The sequence below is a fragment of the Phocoena sinus genome, chromosome 10 (genome assembly GCF_008692025.1).
Source record: "Phocoena sinus isolate mPhoSin1 chromosome 10, mPhoSin1.pri, whole genome shotgun sequence".
NCBI classification, from domain to species: Eukaryota; Metazoa; Chordata; class Mammalia; order Artiodactyla; family Phocoenidae; genus Phocoena; species Phocoena sinus.
The window spans coordinates 20,825,781-20,851,926 of NC_045772.1; the positions used below are offsets into that span (position 1 = coordinate 20,825,781).

The 26,146-nt window shown below is 41.0% G+C and overlaps 1 protein-coding gene across 6 annotated transcripts in view; it reads right to left on the minus strand.

Annotated features, from left to right (window-relative positions):
• ANO4 (anoctamin 4) overlaps positions 1-26,146 on the minus strand; it is a 447,653-nt gene that overhangs the window by 107,872 nt on the left and 313,635 nt on the right. For all 6 annotated transcript variants that reach the window (XM_032647033.1, XM_032647032.1, XM_032647038.1 and 3 more), the window contains one exon: positions 6,133-6,239. In XM_032647033.1, coding sequence (XP_032502924.1) covers positions 6,133-6,239 — 107 coding nt within the window. The remainder of the gene's footprint in view (positions 1-6,132; positions 6,240-26,146) is intronic.

Here is a 26,146-nt window from a genome sequence, read left to right on the forward strand (position 1 = left end):
GAAAATCAGGTTTTCAAACAGAAACAAAATAGTGAAGCACACCTAGCATGGTGCTTGGCACAGAGAAGCGCGTGCGCTGAGAGACGTGGATGAATTAATCATACCAAAAAGATGATTTTCCACCAGGAGCTCTCCCATTTTCATCCAGAAGCTTTAATATGGACAAACCTAACTCCTCTGCATTAGACTAGTGGGATGACTTTGGAAAGTCCTCTTGTCCTCAGGCCTCAATTTTCTCATCCATAAGATGGGAGAGGGGTATTGGATACGTGGATTTGCAATGTTTTATTGGTTAGATATAAGCCACAGTTTCCACCCGCACTTAAGGGGAAGGGACTACACATTGGGGAGTCACCCTAGGGTGTGTCCACCAGAGGTTTATGAATTTTTTTCAGAGAACCAGCTTTTGGTTTCATTGATTTTCTCTATTTTTTTGTTTTCCATTTCATTGATTTCTTCCCTGATTTTTATTATTTCCTTTCATCTACCTACTCTAGATTACTTTAGATTTAATTTCCTTTCCCCCCCTCGTTTCTTAAGGTGGAAGGAGAGGTCATTAATTTGGGACATTTCTTTTCCTGTATAGGCATATAGTGCTATAAATTTCTCCCTAAATATTGCACACTTTTTGATATACTGTGGTTTCTTTGAATACAGCAACTTTCTGATTTCCCTTTTGACTTCTTTCACCCATGAGTTATTTAAAAATATATTTAGTTTTAAATATTTGTAAATTTTCCAGAGATGGTCTTATTGATGTCTAATTTAATTCCATTGTGGTCAAAGAATTATTCAGTCTTGTTTTATGTCCCCAGGTATGGTCTCTTGGTAATGTTCTGCGTGCACTTAAAAAAACGGGTATTCCACTGTTGGTGGTAAAGTGGTCTAAAAGATCAATAAAGTTAATTGTACTGTACTGTTCAGTTCTTCTAACCCCTACTGATTTTCTGTCTACTTGTTCTATTAATTATTGAAAAAGGGGTACTGAAACCTCTGAGTATAATTATGGACTTGCCTATTTCTTTTAGCAGTTCTTGCTTCATGTAGTTTGAAGCTCTGTTATTAAGCATATAAACATTTAGGATTGTTATGTCCTCCAGATGAACTGACTCCTCCATCATTGTAAAGTGGCTTTCTTTATCCCTGATAACAGTCTTTGCTCTGAAATCTATTTTGTCTGATATCAATATAGCCACTTCAGCTTTCTTTTGGTTAGTGTGCTATATATATATATATATATTTTTTTTTTTGATCCTTTTACTTTTAACCTATTTGAGTCTTTAAAGAGTGTTTCTTTGCGGGTAGCAAAAAAATTAGGTCTTGCTTTTTTTTTTTTTTTTTTTTTGTGGTACGCGGGCCTCTCACTGCTGTGGCCTCTCCCGTTGCGGAGCACGGGCTCCGGACGCGCAGGCTCAGTGGCCATGGCTCACGGGCCCAGCCGCTCCGCGGCATGTGGGATCTTCCCGGACCGGGGCACGAACCCATGTCCCCTGCATCGGCAGGCGGACTCTCAACCACTGCGCCACCAGCGAAGCCCAGGTCTTACTTTTTAAATTTAATGGAAACTTCTGAATTTTGGACTGGGATTTTCAGACCATTTATATTTAATCCTTTGTGAATTAAGAGGTGTTCCAATCTCATTGGAAATCCTTTTGGATTGCTCTTTCTCTGGCCTTGGGTAGTTCCCTGATGTGTGTACCAATCGGTATTCTGCTAAATACTTGAGGTGGCCCTCTGCAGATCTTCAGGGTTCTCTGGGAAACTCTCTGCTTTCTGGTACGTTGTCCTGTGAACTCTGGCTGCCTTGGTCTCCCTGGACTCCCAGCAACATCTTTTCAACTCAGGGAGTCTACCAGGTTCTGCCTGGATTCTTTTTCCCTGTGTTGCTGTCCAGAAACCATCTCACTGTAGTAAGCTGGGGCAATCATAGGGCTCACCTCATTTGTTTTCTGTCCTCGGGCTTCCCTGTCCTCGACTGCCCAACGTTTAAGTTGTCTTGAAAATAGTCGTCTCATACATTTTTTGTTTTTCCTTTTTTGACTGTTTCAGGTGGGAGAGCAAATCCTGTGCCTGTTACTCCATCTTGGCCAGAAGTGGAAGTGTAATGTTTTGATCTTTAAAGTTTCTTTCAGATCAAGAATAATACTACTTCCTAAAATGTACTTCAGAGAAGACGACTGGAAGGGTGTCTCTCAGTGGCTTAGAGATGAGGACTCTCCATGCTTTAGATCCTGATGAGAGTCCAGAGGCTTAGCCTAACTGGAAAATGGAACATGCACGGATTCACTTTTTATTGATGGAGGGTCAATTCATGTTTAGGTATTCTTAATCATGGTAACATGTAAATGTATTTTAAGATGCTTTGACATTAACACTAAATGTCTAAGAAAAGCATCTGAAATACAAATATCCATAGGGCTTTGTATTTTGTCTAGCACACAGGAGGCCCTCAATAAATACCTTTGTAATGAATGAATAAATGATTATGTAGAAAGCTTTGATTTTCTGGAGCCTCTATCAAGAATTCTACATATATCATCAATAACTTTCAAATATCCCGGAATAACAGAAACAATAAGATTCACGGGGACCTAATAAGAGACTTCTCATGATGACCTTTGTAAATTTATGATAATTTATCACAGACCTGAAAAGTAAGAAAGTAGTTAATATTTAAAATCTATCACCTTAGTAACTTCCCCTTTGAGCACCAGTTTTGAAAATATGACTTCATCTCAAGATTTATTTTATGCACTTATATTGTTAAATAAATCTTTGTTGATCTATTAATTGCTCTATTTTGAAAATGGATTTCACTAGGTTTGATTTTCAGAGTTGTAATAAACTCAGAGTGAAATTGAAAAACTTACATAGTGGTAATTTTTGCTCCACTGAAATACCCTTATAAGTCATGTTTACAGACAGTATTTTTGTATTGTCTCTAATCAATGTTGGCTCATGCAAGATGCCACTTTCAGAAAGAGTTTCAGGCAGAAAATAACACAGGATAAACATTGATTCCATCAATAAATGAAATTTTCTTCTAACATGTTGTTTCTTTTATTTATGAAACCAAAGATGATAATGAAACATTGGGTCAACGGAGCATTTATAGTTCTACTCCATATTTTTCAGCATAATGTCTGATCTTGGGTTAGTAATTTATTCTGAGATCGGTTATTTCTAACCAGATATTTTTTCAGTTCGTCATTACTGATTTTCAAAGCACTGGGGTTCTTGAAGAGAATTCTCTTTCTTTCATCAAATGAGAGAAACAACGATCATTTCTTACTAGTAACAATACTACACTTCTCATGTTTTTTCAAAACATTTAAAAATTATTGTCTTTGCCCCTTTTCTGTCTCCACCTTGACTAGTTGTAAAAAATAGCCCACATTTTGGGATGCAAAAGTTAAGCACAATAATTGCTATCTGGCCTCACTGTACACAGTCTTTGATTGTGTACGAATGCTGATGGTTAGACATTGATCATGTTTAAAAGATTTTCAATTCAGTTCAACAAGCACTCCTCCTATATGCCAGATACCGTGCTAGGCAATGATGATACAAAGGTGAACAAGGCAACTTATTTACAATTGAGGAGCTTATTATCTAGATCAGCAGTTTTTAGTTGCAGGTTCTCAATACCCTAGTATGTTATAATGAGTTGTGAGGTGTGCTGGTATTATACTACCAATATTAGCGAAGGGACTGTTTTTAAAAATTATTTGCATGTTATGAAATAATCCAGAATAGCTACTGCCATAATCATTTCACTTCCACTCACTTGTTTTCTAGCACGTTCCTGATACGATGTTAACCAAGAAAAGTATGATAAAAGTATGTATAGCACATCCTAAGTTTGTTAAAAAAAAATCACGTGGACAAATGGGGTATAAAGATGAAAAGAGTAATTAATGTGATACTTAAGTTATCTGGTACACAAAAATGTCAACAGTGGTTCTCTTTAGTTGGTAGAACTTTCATAATGTCATTGAAAGTAAATAATTCAACGTAATGAAAGAAGAGTTGTACATGATCGTCAAATAGACACTGCAAAATTAATTGCCATTGGAATTCAGAAGAGGAGATCCTTGGAGCTAGAATGGCCATGGAGGACATTACTGGGTGTGTGTGGGGGGGATGTGTCCCAAGGATGGATGACTGCTGCAGAGAATATGAGAACGTGCTAACCTACAACCTCATCCAAGTCAAGAAAGCCCTAAGTCAGGTTCAACTTCACCATACCCACCTACATTGACTCTCACTGAACATATGATTCCAGGTGTATTCAGATCTGGACTAGGTATCTGTTTCTCCCTATAGTATTTTAATTTATGCAGCTTGGGATCAAAGTAGTGTTTTGCAGCTTTGGCATACTAGTGACTCACACTTGCATTCAACTAAACCTCCCAAGTCTATCCCTCTTCATGATGGGTTGAGCAACATTTCTCCCACACGGAATCAGGGTAGCTGTTTCGCCGAGTTTGAGCGCAGCACCCTACATTTACAAACTATTAAATGCCATCTTTTGGATGTGGCTGAGATTTCCAGATCACCGAGATCTAGGAGGATCTGACTCCAATGACTAACATAATGCATCCTTCCAGCCTCCACCCCACCTGAAAGCCTGATGAGAAGACTGGTGAGGCTATGTGCCAGTTATCAACTTATTGCCCCTTAGCTCCAAATACAGGTTCATTGCCTGCTTTGCAATAATGGAGCTGGACCTTGTAAATACTCCTCCTTTGCCAGGTGGTACAATGCTAAGCTTTGTCAGCAGAAGGCACTGGAGGGACAATGGGGGAGGAAGGAGTTTGTCCTCTTGGTACTAGCATGCTCCTCTCAGGCTTCTGCAGCTCATAGCTTCTGTGGAATCCAGCACCTGCAGTGCCTGGTGGCCAGCAGCCCTGGCACCTCCTTAAGGGGCGGGTGTCCCCCTGAACAGCTTCACAGAGTAATAACGCTGGTGCAACACCTCCCAGTGAATGGCTTCCTTGGAACCCCTCCAGGCAGCTTCTCCCAGTACTTGAGGTGGCAGATTCGCAGAGAGTCCTACTGGCACAGAACCCCCAGCAAACTTTTCTGCCATCTAGTGAACCACAGCTGCACCCTTTCCAACAAGGTCTGCATCTCAGCTTTGTTGTGGGGAGTCTCTGTAGGGGTGGTGGCTGCTCCTAATATCTGCTCCTTTTCTATTCTTTAGAGGTCTTCTTACCCTTTACTAGCCAATCCTCCATTAACTCCAAACCTCTGTCACAGTTAGTTATTTATATTAACTTTCCCTGTTCAAATTCTGTGTGGCTTTTGTGTTCTGATTAGACCCTGAATGATATAGGTCATTCTTCAAAGTATTGATAAAAATCTCACTGGGACAGAGATACCCAAAAACAAAGCCACCCAAATCCTCCTGATATATAGTAATCCGTTTAATAAGGAAGGATATTTGGTAATATATTATGGAAAGTCTCTCGTACAAATGCCCCAAATATAATGTGTGGAGGTTATTTACTGGGGGAGGTGATTATTTGGAGGATGTACTTATGTGTGACGGCTCTTCTCTGCCCTTTGCTGCTCCCTGTGCCTGGAACACCTGCTCTTCCAACTTCCCACACTGGCTCCCTCTTGTCATTCAGGTTTCAGTGCAAATTCAGCGTCTCAGAAAAGCTTGCCCTGACCACTCCATCCATCTCAGCTTGAACTCACCCCCACCCCTGAGCCGTCTATCTCTGAAACATCATCCATTTCGATTTCTTCATGTTATGTATTGTGTTTACTTATTTATTGTCTGTTTTTAACTCCTTGAACATATGCTCCGGGAGAGAACGGTGCCCGTCTCCCCAACACCTCACCCAGTACCTGGCACATAATGGGCGCTCCTTACATATTTGTTGAATTGAGAGCACTTCTCCATGATCTTAGATAAATGAGATGCCATGTTATCTTTTAAAAAGCGATCTAAGGATTCTATTAAGATTTTACACTTCTGAGTTATCCATCAGGGGAGTATGCAGTTAGAGGCTTTATGAATGATGAGCATTTCTAGAATTGATATCAACTTAATAAAACCAAAGGGTAGAGTCTGTAATCCCCCAAATCAAATGTAACTTGTTATACTAATATACTACTTACCGATTTTGTTTTTTCCTTCTTCATACTTTATTCTTTGTAAAATATGATGTACAATTCTACTTCTCGTGGCATTGTTGAAGAAAGTGTCTTTGTTGTGTATGATGAAGCTGCACACACATATTGAAAGCACAAATTGAGGATTAATTGGAGGCAAGGGATCTAATCTTTGATACAATTTGGTGTGACTTAGACAGAGGTGTCTTCCATCTGTCCCAGAGAGGGTACGTCTGGAACAGCATGAGAGAACCCAGAGGTCACACCAGAGGCAAGAGGCTCACACTCTCAGCAGCTTGGTTCTCAGCCTCCTGAGAACATTCACATCGTTATGTCAGGAAAGAGCTGGAGCTAAATGAAATTAAGTAACTTTCAACTAATACCAAGGCTAAGTCTCATATGTTTGTTTTTTTTTTTTCTCAGTAAGGTCGTTAGATAAATTCAACTAAAAATTCGTTTTGTTTTTATCTCCTTTTGTCGTCTACCTCATCCCCTCCCATGTCATTTTCAGGAATTTTAATATCTGAAACTGGTTTGGGTGATAGACACAAGAGTTAGGTAATGAGCTCTGACCTGGCTCAGGGGTGAGGTCAGAGGCGCGTGTCTAGAAATTGCCTCTCTCCCGCTCCGTTCCCATGTCCCTCCTCTCCTGGAAGGGGTCCCCCTCTCTTCTAGAGCATGTACTTAAGATTGCTGCTGTCTCAGCCAAGGGCCCACCCAGCCTCTGCAGTTTCTCACAGGACTTATACACACACACACACACACACACACACACACACACACACCCGACAACACTGAGTTCCCAGTAGGTGTTCCTACCCTACTGAGAGGTTTTCCAGGTAACAGATAGAGCTTCCAGACCATACAATGCAGTAATGAAGTGGCCAGGTCTTCCCCTCCCAAGGACGTGTTAAATGGTAGAATATTAGAGATACTGGGAAAGTATAATTGCTTCGTATATTATAAAGTTTATTAACTCAGCAAACTTTTATTTGGTACTTTGCATGAATTGGACACCATGCAAGGCTTATCAATGGTAGCAGCCATTGCCCTCAAAATCCAACTCAGAAGTCACCTTCCTCAGCAAGTCTCGCCACCCCTCCAACTGCACTTCTGCCACCCAAAGAGTTCAGTACTCTCTCCTCTCTCTCTATTAAAACTTCTTTTCCCAAGAAGATGAATTCTTAGGTGTTGCTCAAATCATTCGGAGATAAAACTGGCCTGGAGAAAGGGTGGCCCAAGCATGGGGTTTGGCTTGGGAATAGAACTGGCAATGTGAGTTTGGGGTAAAGGAGAAAAAGGCCAGAGAATGTGAAGACAAACTGTAAATCACACGGACCGATTTCTTGGAGGAGGACTTTCCTCTCATTTCTACTTCTCTTGTATTCTGTCATAGAATACTGTTCTCAGAAAAAAAGTAATTTGGCTTGGTGGAGGAGAGATAAATGCTATGTGGGTAAATGAGAAAGCTGCAGCATTTATCTTACATCTTCTCTAGGGTTTTCTGAAAACAATTTTATGGCATCAAAGAGGAAGAGGGGAAAACTAAGAGTTACATCAAATGCGGTTCCTTTTATTTTATCCTCCTCTGCTTTTTCACCTTATTTGAGACAGACCACTACACTTTAATACCAATAAAGATGGCATAAAGAAGTAGACAACAAATAAAAAAGCCCATTTTTGACTCACAGTTTCAGATAACTGAAAGCTGATAAGCATGACCGTGCTTGACAAGACAATTCTGGGCTAAAAGCGCATGTCCCTCCTCCATTAAATGGTTTTCCGTTTCCTTCTGTTTTTGATAGCACCCCATTACATTTTGGGAGCTCATGTAACAGTTCTCTATAATAAGCACCACAGGTGAACTTCACAATTTTGTTTTCCTCTTCTTTACATCTAGGTTGTACGTGGATCCTGGAGATTCTACAGTGGGAACAAATATATAGAGCATGTGCTTCCAGGCACTATTCTAAGCTCCAGATATGGTAACTCATTCCACGCTTATAATAAGCCGGGAGGTCAGTACTGTATAGCCCCATGTTACAGGTGAAGAACCAGAGAGGTTAAGTGATACACCCAAGTCACTCAGTAAGGATCAGAGCCAGGATCTGAACTCAGGCAGTCTGGCTCCAGAGGCTGTCATCTTATCCACGCCACTCACTTGCCTCCCTGGGGCAGAAACTTCTGACTCCTGGACGTTAGTTCTCCTGGGGATCAGCCCAAGAGTTGCTCTGCTGGGAATGCTCTCCTTGTTTCTACTTATCCTTAGAGCCTCAGCTCAGGTCACATCTCCCTCCGGGGGTCTTCCCTGACTCCCCCACGCACACCCTGAAGAGTAATGTGGTGCTACGAAAAGAGAAGGGAGCAGAAAAACCATCTCATGAAGGAGAGAGATGAAACTTTAGCTTCAGCATCACGCCCACTTTCCCTTAAGACTTTGAAGTGAGACAGACCTCAGCCTGAACCCCAGCCTTGCCACTTACTGTGTGGTGTTGGGACCGTCCCTCAACTTCCCTGGGTCTTGGTTTCCTCATCTGTGAAATGGGATAGCACTGTAATCCTTTTCATAGGGTTTCTGCAGAATTCGGTGAGGTGAGGGACACCGCTGAGCCCGAGTCTGGCATTCAATCAGCTCGCAGAGTTAGCTATCACCATTGCTGTTGTTTCTATGACATCATATAGAACTTGTCTGCCTACATGACTGTCTTCTCTGTAAGAGCTTCTTCAGAGCAGGGACCGACCATGTGCATCTCTATTTCCAGTACTGGTACGGGGTTTGGCATATGATAAGCCCTTAAAGTTGGCTCAAGTGAGAACAAATGAGATCTTCTGGAGAACCCCAGCTAACGTGGGGGCCTATGAGACTAACTGTCATCTCATTATACCTTGGCCTCTATTTCTGCTTCCTGGAAACCTTTCTACCCACTCCATCTTTCCAGCTACCACATGAACTATTCTCTCCACGTTACTTGTCTAAGGATCTTCTTGTAGGGTGTGGAGCAATCTCATTTTCTCTGTCACTCCTTCAAACTGGAGGGCTAAGAGAAAGAACAGTGATGACTTCCTACATCACGGTTCTCGAGCTTTTCTTCGCCACTTACAAAACAACCCTCTTCAAATGAAATCACACACAAACACCATGTAAGTGGAGCTGTTTGGGGAAATGTAAGACTTGGTACTCAGTCTCTGAGGTATGAGGGTTCCACCCAGGCTTAGAAACTCAGCTCTGCTTTCACACATAGCTGCTGGGCAGCAAACAAGTACAAATTGTATGAGGGCATCTTGACCAGGTCTATCAAAATTATTCAAATAGCCTCATCACATCTCCTCTGATCTAGCAATTCCTCTCTGGAAATTTATTCTACAAGTATGCTCACCCATGTGCAAAGTGACAGACGTACAAGAATGTTCACTGTGGCATGGGTTATAACAGCAAACCTCTGGAAATGACCTAAATAATTCATCAGCAGAGGAGGGGATAAACAAATAATGGTACAACTCTACAATGGAACACTGCAGCTGTAAAGAGATTAAGGATGCTCAGTGTAGATATAAAAAATCTCCAAGACACTACAGCGCAAAAATAAGGTTCAAAACAGCCATACAGCTATTTGTGTCCAAGAGGAAAACATATACATGTAAAGGAGTACATAGATATATGCGTTGACATGTATGTTTGCCGGTGCATGCTTAGAATGACTATGGAAGGATATATAAACATCTGGAAAGACTGGTTGCCCTATGGGAAGAACTAGGTGACTGCCAAGGTAGGAAGAAAACTTCACTGTACACACTTAAGACGTTTTTATCATAAGTAAGTACTACCTATAAAAAAAACCCCTGAAATATAAGAAAAAAGAAAATTTTAAGGGAAAATGCAATTTCTGTTCTAGGTTGTTCTTACTTTCACCCTCAGTGGTGAGGAAGGGAATAAACTGCTGAATTGGTGGAGGATCAACTATATGATTAAGGCTCTAAACATCTATCTCCTTACCCTACCCCTTGGAGGAATTCTGTAACATGCCCAAAGTCGTACAACCAGCAGGTGTTGAGAAAGGGTTAAAAAACCAAATGCCGGGCTTCTCCAGTGGCACAGTGGTTGAGAATCCGCCTGCCGAAGCAGGGGACACGGGTTCGTGCCCCGGTCCGGGAAGATCCCACATGCCGCGGAGCAACTAAGCCTGTGCGCCACAACTACTGAGGCTGCGCTTTCGAGCCCACGAGCCACAGCTACTGAGCCCGCATGCCACAACTACCGAAGCCCGCGCACCTAGAGCCCGTGCTCCGCAACAAGAGAAGCCACCGCAATGAGAAGCCTGCGCACCACAACAAACAGTAGTCCCCCACTCACCGCAACTAGAGAAAGCCTGTGTGCAGCAACAAAGACCCAACACAGCCAAAAATAAATAAATAAATAATAATAATAATAAAAAAACCCCAAATGCCTTGCTCCAAATCTTCCCATTCTTTTGTAAAAGGAACTGCTGGAAGGTCTGCCTGTGTGCATGTGTGTGAAGGGGGCTTTCTGAATGCTTCCATCTCGCCCTATGAGGAAGGCCCTGCTCACTAAGTAATGGACAGACCTGAGCCTGAAGCTCCCGCTGACCCCCTCCAGGACCTCTACCCTCCTGCCTTCCCTGGAGGAGGACAGCTCTTGGTTTTTACTTGGGAAGGCTCCGACCTCCTTTACTCGAGGAGGGATGAAATAGAAAAGGAAAATGCTGTGAAACTGAGGTTCAACTCCAGACCTCCTGGGGCTGTGGTTATTTGCTCTTTACTGATATGTTCTCCTGTGGTCAGCTGTCCACGGCAGTGTGGTAGAGTATCACAATATGCTGCTTGTTTATCAGTCAAGCATTCTGTTTGCTCTGTGCAAAGCACTGTGTGTTGAGGGTGTTATACATGGAGGTGGGTGGAGGGTGGGAAGGGACGTGGATGTTAGGTATGCATGTATTTTAATTAGGGGACTGCAAACGTGGAAAGAACCCAGCTCCTTTCTTATATATTCCTATTCGATAAAATGAGAAACACGCCAACATTCAAGGGTGTGAACTGGGGAAAGGTGCTTGTGAGAGCCGGGTATAAACTCAGCTTACGAAGCGTGCCACTTGTAAAGCAGATAACAACTCATTTCTTTTTCCTGAACTTTCCTCTTAGGCCACAGCTATGAGGATAAGACTACACTGTCTTCACAATTACTTTAGTTTGCATTGGCTAGAGGCCAGTACTGTTGGATAACAATTTCTAAGATAATGGAAATGTTCTATATCTGTGCTATCCAATATGGTAGCCGCTGGTCATATGTATCTATTAAGCATCTGAACTGTGGCTCGTGTAACTGAGAAAGTGAATTTTTACTTTAATTTAAACTGATTAAAATTTAAACAAGCCACACGTGGCTGGGAGCTAACTGATACTGACAGTGCAGATAAACAAGTGCCTGGACTGTGGACGACACTTTGAGTAAGCAGGCCGAGCCTAACGATGGGGTCCTTATCTTGCATCCCCCTTTGACTACAGAAACTGGAGCAGGAAACTGGGCGAGGGGTGAGCGTGCCCTCCAGGTCCATGTACAGGTTGCCTGAAGACCTGAATTCAAGTCCTGCTCTTCTCCTTTAGCTGTGTGGTTTGGGGGAGGTCACTGAGTCTCTCTGAGACACAGTAATCTGTCAGGAAAATAAGGGTCATAATGCCTTAACTGCCCAAGGACAGGGTTAGACAGTCACAAAGCGAGACGATAAATTACTGAGATAGATCACTAAACCTAGTTGGTAGGCAGTTGGATATAGTGTCCAGTCGTCTATTTGAGATCACATTTGTAGTCTAAGAGACAACTCAAACCGAACACGTCCCAGACAGAACTTTTGATCTGCACCCTTGTAAAAGAAAAACCTGCTTTCTCCCTGGTCTTTTCCATCTTAAAAAATGGCACTACTATGCACCCAAGTTCTCAAGTCACAAACTTGAAATTATCTTTGATCCTCTGTCTCTCATATCTGATATCCAATCAAGTTCTTTGGGTTCCTCTTCCCAAATGTTACCCTGAATCTGATCCTTTCTCACACTTCTTGCTTCAACGCTGTTTCCAGGACTACCGCAGTAGCCGCCTGACTATTCTAATTTCACTCTTTCTCCCTTTAGTTCATCCTCTATGAATCTATGAGGCAATGATCTTTCAAAACATAAATAAAATCTTATCCCTCTTCTGCTTAAAGCTCTTCAATGACATCCCACCGATTTTTGAATAAAGCCCAAACACCTTTCCATGGTCCAAATGCTCATACATGGTCTGGTTCTTGCCTACACCAATGACTTCATCTCCTTTCTTTTTCCCCTTGGTCGCTGTAAACTGGCAACCTTGCCCTTTTTCCTGTCCTTGGAAAAAGAATCCAGCTTGTTATTGCCTAGGGCTTTTGCCCATGCTGTTCCTAGATTTTTGCATCACTTTTTGGTCTCAACTTAAATGTCACGTCCTTACCATCCTAGCTAGGACTGTCACTCTCCTGCTTCACCAGTTACTCCCTCTCTGTTCTGTTGCCTTGTTTTATTTTCTTCTTAAGTTTTATTTTGAATTTTTTTTAATTGGGGCAGGGGTGGGGAGAGATGTATCTACATGTTCACCGTCTGCCCCCCTTCTCCTGCAGAATGCAGGCAGGGCTTGGACTGCCTTGTTCCTTATTCTAGGGCCCGAGTGAAAAATCAGACCATGTGTTTTCCATACCTAGAGACCCACTGAACGTTGCAGAGATTGTCAGATTATATCACAGATACATTTTTCTCTAACTTAAAGATTCTGAAAATCAGTTTTATTTTATAATTATGCTTTCTTCGTATATGTTACTACTTTGGGGGAAATAAAGGGAATGAAGAGGCTTTTAAAAATTTGGTTTAATACCTACCTTATGACATTTCTGAAATTGATAAAATAAACAAGTATCCTCCAAGATATGAAAATCTCCATGTTTTAAAACTTCAAGTGGAAACTTTCTCAAGAAGCATTTAACTACCTATAGATGGTGCTGTGTACGTATTTTAGATTCTTAGCCACATTATTGACTTCTATAAATTTTAAAATCTAAGGCATATGGCAAAGAAAGAAACAGATTATTAATCAAGGCATGTTTCTTGGCCCTAGAGTACAGGGGCTTGAAGCACGTGCCCCACTGGATTTCAGAACTGCTCTGCTTCTGTTGCTCTCCATTTTGAACGGAAGCATCTATTGTAATTACCTGAGTCCATCCTATACCTGAAGAGCTGCTTCCAAGGATTCTCATCCCCAATTGAACCTGATGGTGGAACAAAAGATCCTGGACTTTGAGCCTAATGTCATATTGGGATGAGAACTTTGGGGATCCTGAAATGGAAATAAGCATATTTTCTCTGTGGGAGAAATGTGAATAAAATACATGCCAGACGGGAGACTGTGGTGGAATGCAAAAAACGGTCACAATTCCTCCCATTCCTATATACACACCCCGTTGTGATGTGAATTTCTTGCTTCTTCCATCAAGAGATAGAGTCTATCTCTTCACCTCTTGAATCTGAGTATGTCTTATGACTGGCTTTCATCAACAGAATGTGGAAGAAGTGATTTTTGTTGAGTTCTGAGCTGAGGCCCAAGCTCTGAGCACCCACTCCCGTCCACTTGGAACACTGGCCCAAGACTGTCAACATACGGAAGCCTGAGCTAGCCTCTCTGAAGATAAATGACCATGTAGAGAGAGAAGCCCAGCTACAAGCTGGCACCACCCACCAGACATGTAAGGGAGAGAATTTCAGACTGTCCAGCCTGGCTGAGCAAAGAGACGACTGCAACCACGTGTTGACTCCAGCTGAAACCAGTGGAAGAACCGACCAGCTGATTCCAGCACAAACTGCTTAAACAAAAGAACCATGAGCAAATAAAACGTGTGCTGTTTTAAGCCAGTAACTTTTACTGTTACATAGCAGTAGATGACCAACAGACCAGTCTCTCGTGATGGTTGAAACTGTACCATTTCATAATACAAAAAGAACAGTGAAGGTTAATGCCTTAAAGATAAATATTTCAGGAAACTTTCTTCATTAGACTTTTAAATAGAGACGTCCCTTTTTTTTTTAACAAAGAGAAGCAAAGGTGATACTGTTAACTGTCACTTAAATTACGTCCTCAAATTAGTGAAAATCTAAGTAGGAACAAAGCAACCAATTAATTTTTTTAAGACCTATTTTGATAGTTTTGGGGGCTTTAGGCAACTGCAGTGCAATAATTTTTTTCATTTGGCTGCACCACACAGCTTGTGGAATTTTAGTTCCCCGAACAGGGATTGAACCTGGGCCCTTGGCAGTGAGATCACGGAGTCCTAACTACTGGACCACCAGGGAATTCCCCTAACTTCTTACGTATACTTGTTATGAGGAAAAGGATGAGATGATTATCGAACTAAATATATAATATTCAGAGTCCACTGACTGGTAAAAATTTTCAGGCCTCTTTTTAGGCGATAAGCTACTGGAATGTGAGGCATTTTTATTCCAATGGTCATTTTTAATTGTACGTCACAATCTCACCTTTTCTATTTGAATGTTAAATACAAATTAAGAAATACTTGCTCTTGAGACTTTCAGGTAAGGATGGAAAATTAAACACCTGTATTCAATTTTTCTCTCTCTCAAAACCCCATGAAAATAATAGCAATGTGTGTGTATTTGTGTTTAAATAAACGTGTAACACTCAAGGGACAGGGATAGCAGAAGAAAATAGCAAGAAAATGTTGGAATGAGAAAAGTAGACCGACAAGTGGTAACAGAGTTAGGAGACCAGAAAAAGCTGAATACTAAATCAGCTCTGGGGAGAACCAAGACAAATTATATTTATGCTACAAAATCTCATAAAATCGTAGAACTGGGGCACCAGTGACCTCTAGAAGTGGGCTGAAGGGGATGCTAAAATAAGTACTGGCTGAAAGCTGTTTAGGAAGAAGTCAGATCCCCAGATCCTCACTTGTACTCTAACAGAGTACTGGAGTTTTTTTTGTTTGTTTGTTTGTTTTCATAGGGTAATATAGTCTCTGAACTGAGACATCAGGCATGGTTAGGAGTAGGGGTACCATAGTGAACTCTGGAGGATCAAGTGAATATTTGCATCCTGGAAGCTGAGACTCCCAGCTATCTTCATCCATTTAGGCTCTATAACACTGGCAGCCAGGCCTTGACTTTTCAGGCAGAAGACTGGCAGAGACCTCTCTGGGGAATCCGACCAGCCTAAGATGAAAAATCTAAAGTGACATCAGAGACTCCAAAATAAAACTACCCAGCCACAAAGCCCAGAGTTGACAGGCCCCACCTTATACTCTAAACTTCTTCTCAAGTTTTGCATTTCCTGTTCTTAAATATGGACAGCCAGCCAAAGATTACTACATATCCGAAGAAATCTATTAACATAAAAGATAGAGAAAAATGCAAAGAGACAAAAACAATCAGAAAGAAATACGTTAGAGGAAATTAGGCTATGTAGAGTGATGAAATATTTAAAAAATCATTATGAATAGGCCATATATGACAAGCCCACAACTGACATCACACTCAATGATGAAAAGCTGAAAGTTTTTCTTCTAATATCAGGAACAAGACAAGAAGCCAACTGTTGTAACTTTTATTCACATACTATTGGATGTTCACTAAACATATTGTGATAATCACGTCATGATGTATGTAAGTCAAATCATTATGCTGTACACCTTAACCTTATACAGTGTTGTATGTCAATTACATCTCAATAAAAATGGGAGGAAAAAAGACAACCCCCTCCTTTCCCCCCAAACTCCATAGTATTAGAAGTCCTAGGCAGAGCAATTAGGCAAGAAAAAGAAATAAAAGGCATTTAAATTGGAAAAGAAGAAGTAAAACTGTCACTATGTGCAGATGACATGATATTATTTATAGAAAACCTTAAATTCTCCACTAAAAAACTGTAAAACTAACAAATGCAGTAAAGTTATAGGATAAAAAATCAACATACAAAAATTTGTTGCATTTCTATACACTAATAATGAACTCTCAGAAAGAGAAATTTTAAAATCTCATTTACAATTGCATCAAAGAGAATAAAATACCTAGAAATATGTTTAACCAAGGACGTGAAAGACCTGTACACTGAAAACTGTAAGACATTGATGAAAGAAATTGAAAAAGACACAAATGGAAAGATATTCCATGCTCATAAGCTGGAAAAATTAATATTGTTAAAATGTCCATACTACCTAAAGCAATCTATAGATTCAATGTAGTCCCTCTCAAAATTCCAAAGGCATTTTTCACAGAGATAGAAAAAAAAAAATCTTAAAATTTGTATGGAATTACAAAAGACCCTGAATAGCCAAAGCAATCTTGAGAAAAAACAAAGCTGGAGGTATCACATGCCTTGATTTCAAACTATATTACAAAGCTGCAGTAATCAAAACAATATGGTACTGGCATAAAAGCGGACACAAAGATCAACGGGACAGAACTGAGAGCCCAGAAATAAACCCACACACATATGGTCAATTAATTTATGACAAAGGAGCCAACAACATACAATGGGGGAAAGGACAGCCTCTTTCATAAATGGTGTTGGGAAAACTGGAGAGTCACATGCAAAAGTATGAAACTGGACCACTATCTTACACTATACATAAAAATTAACTCAAAATGGATTAAAAACTTGAATGTAAGACCTGAGACCATAAAACTCCTAGAAGAAAATATAAGCAGTAAGCTCCCTGACATTGGTTTTGGTGATGATTTATTTGGATTTGACACCAAAAGCAAAGGCAACAAAAACAAAACTAAACAAGCGGTACTACATCAAACTAAAAAGCTTCTGCACAGAGAAGGAAGCCATCAACAAAATGAAAAGGAAACCTATGAAATGGGAGAAAATATTTGTAAATCATATACCTGATAAGGGGTTAATATCTGAAATATATAAAGAACTCATACAACTCAATAGCAAAAAAAACCAATCTGATATAAAAAAATGGGCAGAGGATCTGAATAGACATTTTTCTAAAGAAGACATACAGATGGCCAACATGAAAAGATGCTCAACATCACTAATCATCAGAGAAAATAAAATCAAAACCACAATGAGATACCATCTCAAACCTATCAGAATGGCTATTATCAAAAAGACAAGAAACAAGTGTTGGTGAGGATATGGAAAAAAGGGAGTCCTTTTGCACTGCTGGTGGGATTTTAAACTGGTACAGCCACTATTGAAAACAGCACAGACGTTCCTCAAAAAATTAAAAATAGAACTACCATATACCATATGATGCAGCAATTCCACTTCTGGGTATTTATCTGAAGGAAATGAAAATACTAACTTGAAAAGATATATGTGCCCCCATATTTATTACAGTATTATTTATAATAGCCAAGATATGGAAGCAACCTGTGTCCATCAATAAATGAATAATAAAGAAAATGTGGTGTTGTACATATATATAACTCAGACATAAAAAAGAAGGAAATCTTGCCATGTAATGACATGGATGAACACCGAGGGCATTATGCTAAGTGAAGTAAGTCAGAGGAAGATAGACCAATAACCTATGATCTTGCTTATATGTGGAATCTAAAAAAGAAAACAAGCTCCTGGATTCGGAGAACAAATGAACAAACTGGTGGTTACTGAGGGTGGGGGGTGGACAAAGTTGGTGAAGGGGATCAAAGGGTACAAACTTGCACCTATAAAATAAATAAGTTATGGGGAAGTAATGTACAGCATGATGTCTTTAGTTAATAATACTGTATTGCATATTTGAAAGTTGCCAAGGGTAAATCTTAAAAGTTATCACAAGAAAAAAAACTGGTAACTATGTATGGTGACGGATGTTAACTAGACTTATTGTGGTGATCCTTTTGCAGTATATACAAATAATCATTATACTGTACACCTGAAACCACTGTGTTACATGTCAATTATACCTCAATTTAAAAAATCATTATGTTCAGAGAGTTAAGAAGATAATGCAATTGTGAAAAAAGCTCAAAATATGATCTTAAAAAGCTAGAACCTTATGAGAATAAAATAGTCCTTTGAAACTAAAACAAAATGAGAGCAGAAATTAAAGCTCAATAGAAGAATTTGAAAATAAGTTGTAGAAATCTCCCAGGGCAAAAAGGTATACATAACAAATGGAGAGGAAAGATAAGGATGTGAGAGTCTCAGCTCAGGAAGTCCAATATCTGAAAAATAAGAATTCTAGAAGGAGAAGAACGACTCATCCACAAAATTCAAGAATTATTCAAGAAAATTTCTGTGAACTGAAAGATAAGAGCAGTCAAGTTGAAAGGGACCAGTACAATAGATGACCACAGAGCCACATCAAGATACGTAACTATGATATTTCAGAACACGGGGGACAAAGAAATGATCATACAAGCTTCCATAGAGGAGAAAACAAGTTACATAGAGGGAATTAGGAACTGGAATGTTTTTAAAGTTCTCAGCGGCAATATTGAGTTTTAGAATCAAAGGATCAAGACTTTAAAAGTTCTAAGGGAAAAGGATTTCTATACCTAGTCAAACTATCATTACAAATGAAGTATAACAACTACGTGTATTTGTTTGCTACAGCTGCCATAACAAAGTGCAATGGATTGGGTAGGTTAAACAATAAAAATTTATTTTCTCACAATTCAGAAGGAAGAAGCTGCCTCATGGATACATAGAATACTTTTTATGAACCCAAGAGCTCTTATAATAGCAGCTACTTTATTGGTTCAAGGTAAAACAAACCTGGGTTAGAGTCTTGGTTCTGCCAAGTACTAACTATTTGAATTTTTATTAAAAAGTAACTTCTCTAAGCCTCAGTATCCTGATCTTTCAAATGGGTCAACAATAATACCCACTTCAGAGAGAGGTTTGAAGATCAGGAGGCGTTGCCTGCAGTGTACTCATGTACACACTGTGCTCATAAATGGTAGGTTTATGATATTATTAGCTCTCTTTGACACTTTATAAAGATTACTGATCCTCAAAGTTCTAACATGCCCTGATAAATAAGTACCTCCTATTTTGAAGTCAAGTATTAAAAAGTCTTTATTTTAATGAAATATTTTCAGATACACAAAAATGCTGTATTCCTAAAAATACAGCATTAGATTGTATGTTTAAAAACTTTACAGAAATGGTATCATGCTCTACTCATTCTTCTGCAACTTACTTTCCTTGTGCAACCATGTGAGCTTCATTCATGTTGACAAAAGGAGCTCTAGTCCAATCATATTTCCTGCTGCTTAGAAGTCTGTTGTATGAGGACACTACAGTTTGTGGGTCCACTTTCCTGCTGGTGGATATGTAGGCTATTTCTAATGTTTCATTATTATAAACAATGCTGCAAAATGCACATGAGCAAGTGTTTCTCAAAGAAGAACATATCTAAGAGTGGAATTTCTGGTATGTTCATTTGGACAGGTTTTAAGAAAGAAGCAACAGACAAACTTGGGAGTCTCATCCACGTGTCACATCAGGACATGATTAGTGGTGAGGTGTGTCACAATTAATTTGACACTAGTAACAGTTAAAGTGCCTAAACTTGGGAATGGAATATATGGGAGTAAACTGATGTTATTATAAAGGTACCTCAAATCCATTCTAATTATTTTTTAAAACCAATGTACTGTTTAGAGGAACAGTAAAGCACAAAGGAGTGTGTTGCATAAGTAACCATTCCCGTGTGTCATGGTAAAAAAAGGTTGGAGAATCATTGCTTGAATCAAATATTTTTAAAATGTCAGTCACCTAACACGAGAATCTGCATTCACTTGGCCTATTGTTAAGACATCGTAGGCCAAACAGTATCTCTGATGTTGGCTAGGTATACACAGAACCAAGCGAACTAGGGAGATGGACAGTTATCTGGATAATTCTGGAGGAAGAGGAGGTGGCAGGAGGAGCAAAGGATGGAGGGAAGAAGAAGAGAGAGAAAAGTGATATCCTGGAATTAGTAACAATTCAGGCCAATCCTAAAGTATCTCCATCTTTAGTGAGAAAGTTCACATATATCGAAATGATCTATTTATATATCAGGTACATATATTATTAACAACAACAAATTTACTGAACATTTATCATATGTACTTAAATACTGTGTTGCTACTTTTTACAATATTACATGGGTATTATTATTATTCCCAATTTATGAGTAAAGGAATTGAAGCTCAGAATCATACCGCTTGTGAGTTGCAGAGCTGGGATTGGGGTCCAGGACCCCAAAACTCCAGAGCCTCTGTGGGCTCAACCGTTAACCCTTAAGGATAAAAACTGTGATTCATTCATCTTTGTACAGCCCTACACAGTGCCTGTCAGAGAAATGGTTCTTGACGCTGACTGAATTGAAATGGATATTCAGAATGGAAACATGAAAGCACTGCAATATTTAAATTTATTAGAGATCACTTTTCTTTTCTTTTTTTTTTGGTATGCGGGCCTCTCACTGTTGTGGCCTCTCCCGCTGCGGAGCACAGGCTCCAGACACGCAGGCTCAGCGGCCATGGCTCACGGGCCCAGCCGCTCCGAGGCACGTAGGATCCTCCCGGACCGGGGCACGAACCCGCGTCCCCTGCATCGGCAGGCGGACTCTCAACCACTGTGCCACCAGGGAAGCCCCAGAGATCACTTTTATCTGCCACTCAAGGGAGCCAGAATGAAGAGGAAATCATTTTTTAAAAAAATCTGTACACCAAGTTTGGAAACATAAGTGATTTCCTAATTAATCCTCAGACCAGAAAAATCCAATTTAGGATAACCCAGGCCTTAGCTTTCTACTAATTAGGGTGCTGTCATTCAGTCAATAGTAAGGTTTCTCCTGAATTACCTAAGTAATTGTCACTGTGTAAATTAATCATTCAGTGACTCATCCATGGCTATTGTCTTAGTCTGGTCTTGGTCATGGGTCTTGTTTTTATATTCCCTTACTGGAGCTGAGTAGGTCCGAGTGCTGACCAAAGGGACAAATCTGTCTACTTTCCTGCAGTTTATTTTGGTTGTTGTGATCAGCAAGGACCTAGAAATTACGTCAAGCATCTACAAAATTTGGAATTTGGTAAAAATCTACCTTCCTTAATCCCTTTTTTTTTCTTTTTTGACCATTTTTCCCCCCTCTACCATCTTAGTGGCAACCTCTATCTGTTCCTGCTACAGCAACAGTACCCCCCTCTAGCGCTCTTCCTTCTTCCCCTTGTTTTTAACTCTCTAGAAAAGATCTGATAAACTTATTCATAATGGGATATAAAGGAAAAATAACATTAAAAATTTCACTTTTCCGGGCTTCCCTGGTGGCGCAGCGGTTGAGAGTCCGCCTGCCGATGCAGGGGACGCGGGTTCATGCCCCGGTCCGGGAAGATCCTGCGCGCCGCGGAGCGGCTGGGCCTGTGAGCCATGGCCGCTGAGCCTGCGCGTCCGGAGCCTGTGCTCCGCAACGGGAGAGGCCACAACAGTGAGAGGCCAGCACCGCAAAAAAAAAATTTCACTTTTCCCAGGGACATTTTTTATTTTAAATGTGGATGACTTTAGCCAAAGGATTAAAGTTCATACTGTAAAATTCCAGGGATTAGGGAGTGTACTGCTTACTAAGTTATCTCTTAGCTTCCCTCTTTTATATTCTGTATGTGCTGGAGCAGGGTCCCTGCCAATGACAATTCTACTTCGCATCTGGCTCTCTGATATGTTCTGCCAGTAGGGGGCACTGGAAGGGGAAAAAAATGGAGGCAAGGGGACTCGGTCTTTCCTGTTTGCCTGTTCTCCTTGTCGATGTCACCCCAGCAGTGATTCTTCAACCTCATCGTGGCAAATGGTTCCAGTTTTCATCTTTTAAAAAATACCCCAAACTAGACTCACTGCATTGTCCCATACCCCAGAGGTACTAGCCAGGGCAACATCTCCTCAGAAGTATAGGGCTCAGCTCCAGGGCTCCTCCTCTGAGCTTCTAAAGGTTCCGAAAACCTCACCCTCTTCCTTCTGTTCCTCTGGCCCTTGGAGCAGTAGCTGCTTCACTTCCTGAAGTTATTTTCTGTGTGGCCTCAGTGCTCCCTGGGTGATATGTTAGTTCTCTGATATCTACCTAATCAATGCCCCACCTTAACCTCTGTTAAAATAACTGCTGAGTTTCAGTTTTCCTGAATGGAGCCTAAGTGATACAGGACGGTAGACAAAGAAACAGGTCAGGGGAAGAGGCTGACTCCTTCTCTTAGAAATCACATACCACATAAGCAGACATCTACCTGTCCTGTTTGTTAATCTGAAAGAAATACCACCATGGTATACTAGGCATAAAATCGATAAACAACAAGGATGTACCACTGGATAGCACTGGGAATTACAGCCATCATCTTGGAATAACTTTTAATGAAGTATAATCTGCAAAATACTGGATCACTATTCTGCACACATGAAATATAATACTGTACATCAACTATACTTCAATTTAAAAAAAAGAGAAAAAAAAAAGATGGTCTATGAAGTTGAATTCTGAAAACTTCCAATCCCATGTCTGATTTCTGTCCCACAGAGTTTCTCTCTCTTCTGCCCGAATCTTTGCTAACTTTCATGGAAACTTCCTCTCCTGAAAAACTAAAAGGTTTCTAAAACAAAACAAAAACAAAACAAAACAGCATAAGACATCATCTGAGCCCTGAAAGAGCTCACAGACTACTGTGTTATATAAATGGGATGGGACAAAAAAAATACTAACGTGGGTTATTCCTAGGTAAATTGCATTATTATTATTATTCCTAGGTAAATTGCATTATTATTATTATTCCTAGGTAAATTGCATTATTATTATTATTCCTAGGTAAATTGCATTATTTTTCCTAATTGGAAAAAAAGGTTGCTCTTTGTGAGGATTATATATCCCTAGCCATTATCAAGGGCCTACAGCCCCCTTCCCTGGGGAGAAGTATAATTCCTCTCCCTATTACCACGCTTGGCTGTGAGACTTGTTTGGCAGATGAAATATGCGCAGAAATTTTAAGCGCCACCGTGTGGCTCGACAATTACTTTTTTTTTCTGCCATGAGAATGCATGCCTTACCTACCAAGTGAAGCTAAGTCAGAAAGAGCAAGACAAATTCCATACGATATCACTTATACGTGGAATCTAAAACATGACACAAATGAACCTATCTACAAAACAGAAACAGACTCACAAACATGGAGAACAGACTTGTGGTTGCCAAGTGGGGGGGGAGGGATGGGCTGGGAGTTTGGGATTAGTAGATGCAAACTATTATATATATATTGTAGAATGGATGAACAACAAAGTCCTACTATATGGTATGGATAACTATATTCAATATCCTGAGAAAAACCATAATGGAAGAGAATATAAAAAAGAATGTATATGTATGTATAACTGAGTCACTTTGCTGTACAGCAGAAATTAACATAACATTGTAAATCAACTCTACTTCAATTAAAAAGAGAGTCTCTGAGAGAATGCGTGCCTTAGGCACAGGTCGCTTCTTCAGGCAAGATCTCATAAGAAAGGAGACCTGTGAAGAAGAGCCTCAGTTGGCCCACAGCTAATGTGTTAGGTGAGCAAGAAATAAGCCAGACACTGAGATTTGAAGGTTGTTTGTTACTGCAGCAGAATGTAGCATAATCTGACTGGCACAGTCTCTAGCCCAACAAAGACAATCCTGTAATTTACGGTCTAATTTACCCTCTCCTGAAAAGGATGGAGTTTTTTTTTTCCCCCCCGTGGAGAAGCTATGTCAGTCCTCAGAAGAAAGTGATGGGAGAGAGCAGTGAGGCTTGTGAGGAGGAGAGGAACAATAAAGGAAGAGGAAAGAAAAACTGTGCAGGCTGGGGTGAAGGAGGAATGGATTTGTCGGGGGAGAAAAAGGGCAACACCTGAGTACAGGATGGTATGAAGGAAGGAGAATGAGTAGTAGTTTCTGAGGACCACGTACTTGGCTTCTCTTCGTGTCCTCTGAGAAACTCAAGTAAAGGCTGGAGCTGCCTTCTAATTACTTTTGGCTGCTGCATTGAGCTTTGTGCCACACACAGACATGGATGGAAACAAATAATTGTATATAATCAGTGCCATCATCACAACATTTACAAAGGCTAATGGGCCCAGAATTCTAATGCCATCTGCATGAGACATAAGAGGTCTTGTAAAGACAGCGGTATCTGGACTAGCTCCTGGGGGAAGAAAAGGCTTTCACCGGGCAATGAGCAGAATGAGAGCCCACCTCAGGAAGAGGGAGCATCGGTCACGAGGCATTCGGGTAACCCCCACCGCCATGTCGTAGGATCATCCAGCCTGTCCAGCCCGGGAGGCTAGGTGGGAGGGGAGAAGCTGGGGAAGCTGCTTTAGGTGCCATGCGAAGGAGTTTGAACTTGATCTCAAAGGACGTAGGGAATCTTTGAAAGCTCTTGAGCAAGGAAGCAATGCTGCCACGTGGGGCAGTGCATGGAATTCCCTGCCGAGGGTGCCTGTCTAAGGAGCTGAGGAAAGGGAGGAATCCGGCCCAGGCTCTGCTAGCCAATCTGTGGGCTGTGGATTCCAGAGGAAGGGAATTGTTCAAATTGCTGTATGGGCTGGTGACCAGAGCCTGGCCAATGACCTGTGACATGAGTGTGGTGAGCAGACTGGGGAGTGGGGAGAGACAGAGGGAGCGAGGAGACTTATAACTGTTCACCCAAGAGGTGGTGGCCAGTTCAACCAAGGCAGTGGCAGTGAGGTCAGAAAGGAGGAACTAGGACCAAAAGGATTTGGTGGTGACGGCGGACGGTGAGGAAGGTGATCATCGTGCAGTGGTGATAGCATTAAGTCAGGAGTGGGAAACACAAAACTGATGGTGTGGGTGCTGTGAGTAAAGTGGGAAATGAGAAGAATGGGGCGTACCCCCAAGGATAAAGACACTTCTAAGACATGGTCCTGAATCAGCCGTCATTTGAATAAAGCACTCTTCCCAAAGGCCACAGGTTTAACTTCGATCCCCTCCTTAGTGCCACTCTTAGAGGTAAGAAGTACCTTGCCCAGGCCCAGGACCTCACAGGGCTCAGACGTGGGCCTCCCCCAGCTGCCTGCTCCTCATGAGGTGAGCTGTCGGCAAGGCCAAGGGCATGTGCCCACCGGAGCCCGCCCCCAAAGCGCCAAGCCCACTTCCAGGTCTTTTTTATTTTATTTTTTTTTGCGGTACGCGGACCTCTCACGTGTGTTAAATGAATAAGTTGATAAACGTTAAAGAACTACTTACAGATGGATAAATGGCAATAAAAGAGTTCTAAGGGATTATCCAAAGTTGGTCCCACAAATACTAAGAGAGCACAGCTAACTAACCACTGGATCTCCAGACACCCAAAGGTACGCTTTTCCCACATGACTAGGCGCCCCCTTCGTGCCTTAAAACTGGAGTCACTAAGTTATGTGCTACCTGAAAGGAGCCACATCATCAAGAAGCACAAATCTCAGGCTGTGCAGCTTGTTTCACTTTCATCTCAGTTTAAAACTTTCCAGGAAAGATCTGTTTCCCTGACTCTATGGATCAATACCGGCAACCTGCACATTGAGGAGACTAACGCAGAATACGTGTGTGTTATACAACAAGCGCTCCGAGACGGCTGTAAGTCATGGGGGCGCTAAAAGAACATTAATCCTACTGAAATCAACCTCAGTCTCTCTCTGCCTAAAGGACTCTCTCAAGATTTCAGATCAATGAAAACAACACAAAACCTCCAAATGCTGAAAAGAAAATACAGTAAAAGGCACACGCTAGAAAAATCAGTATCTTTAGATAGCTGGGCTGAGAGGGTTTAGAAAACAAATATGCACATGTTACTAATAAATAAACGTGAAACGGTAATACAGCCTGGCTCGGTCCAGGGCTGCTATAACAAACTACCATAGACTGGGTGGCTTATAAACAACTGAAATTTATCTCCAGAGGCTGGAAACCTGAGATCAGGATGCTAGCGTGACCAAGTTCCAGCGAGGGCCCACCTTGCCGCTTGTAGACTTCTCACTGTATCCCCACCTGGT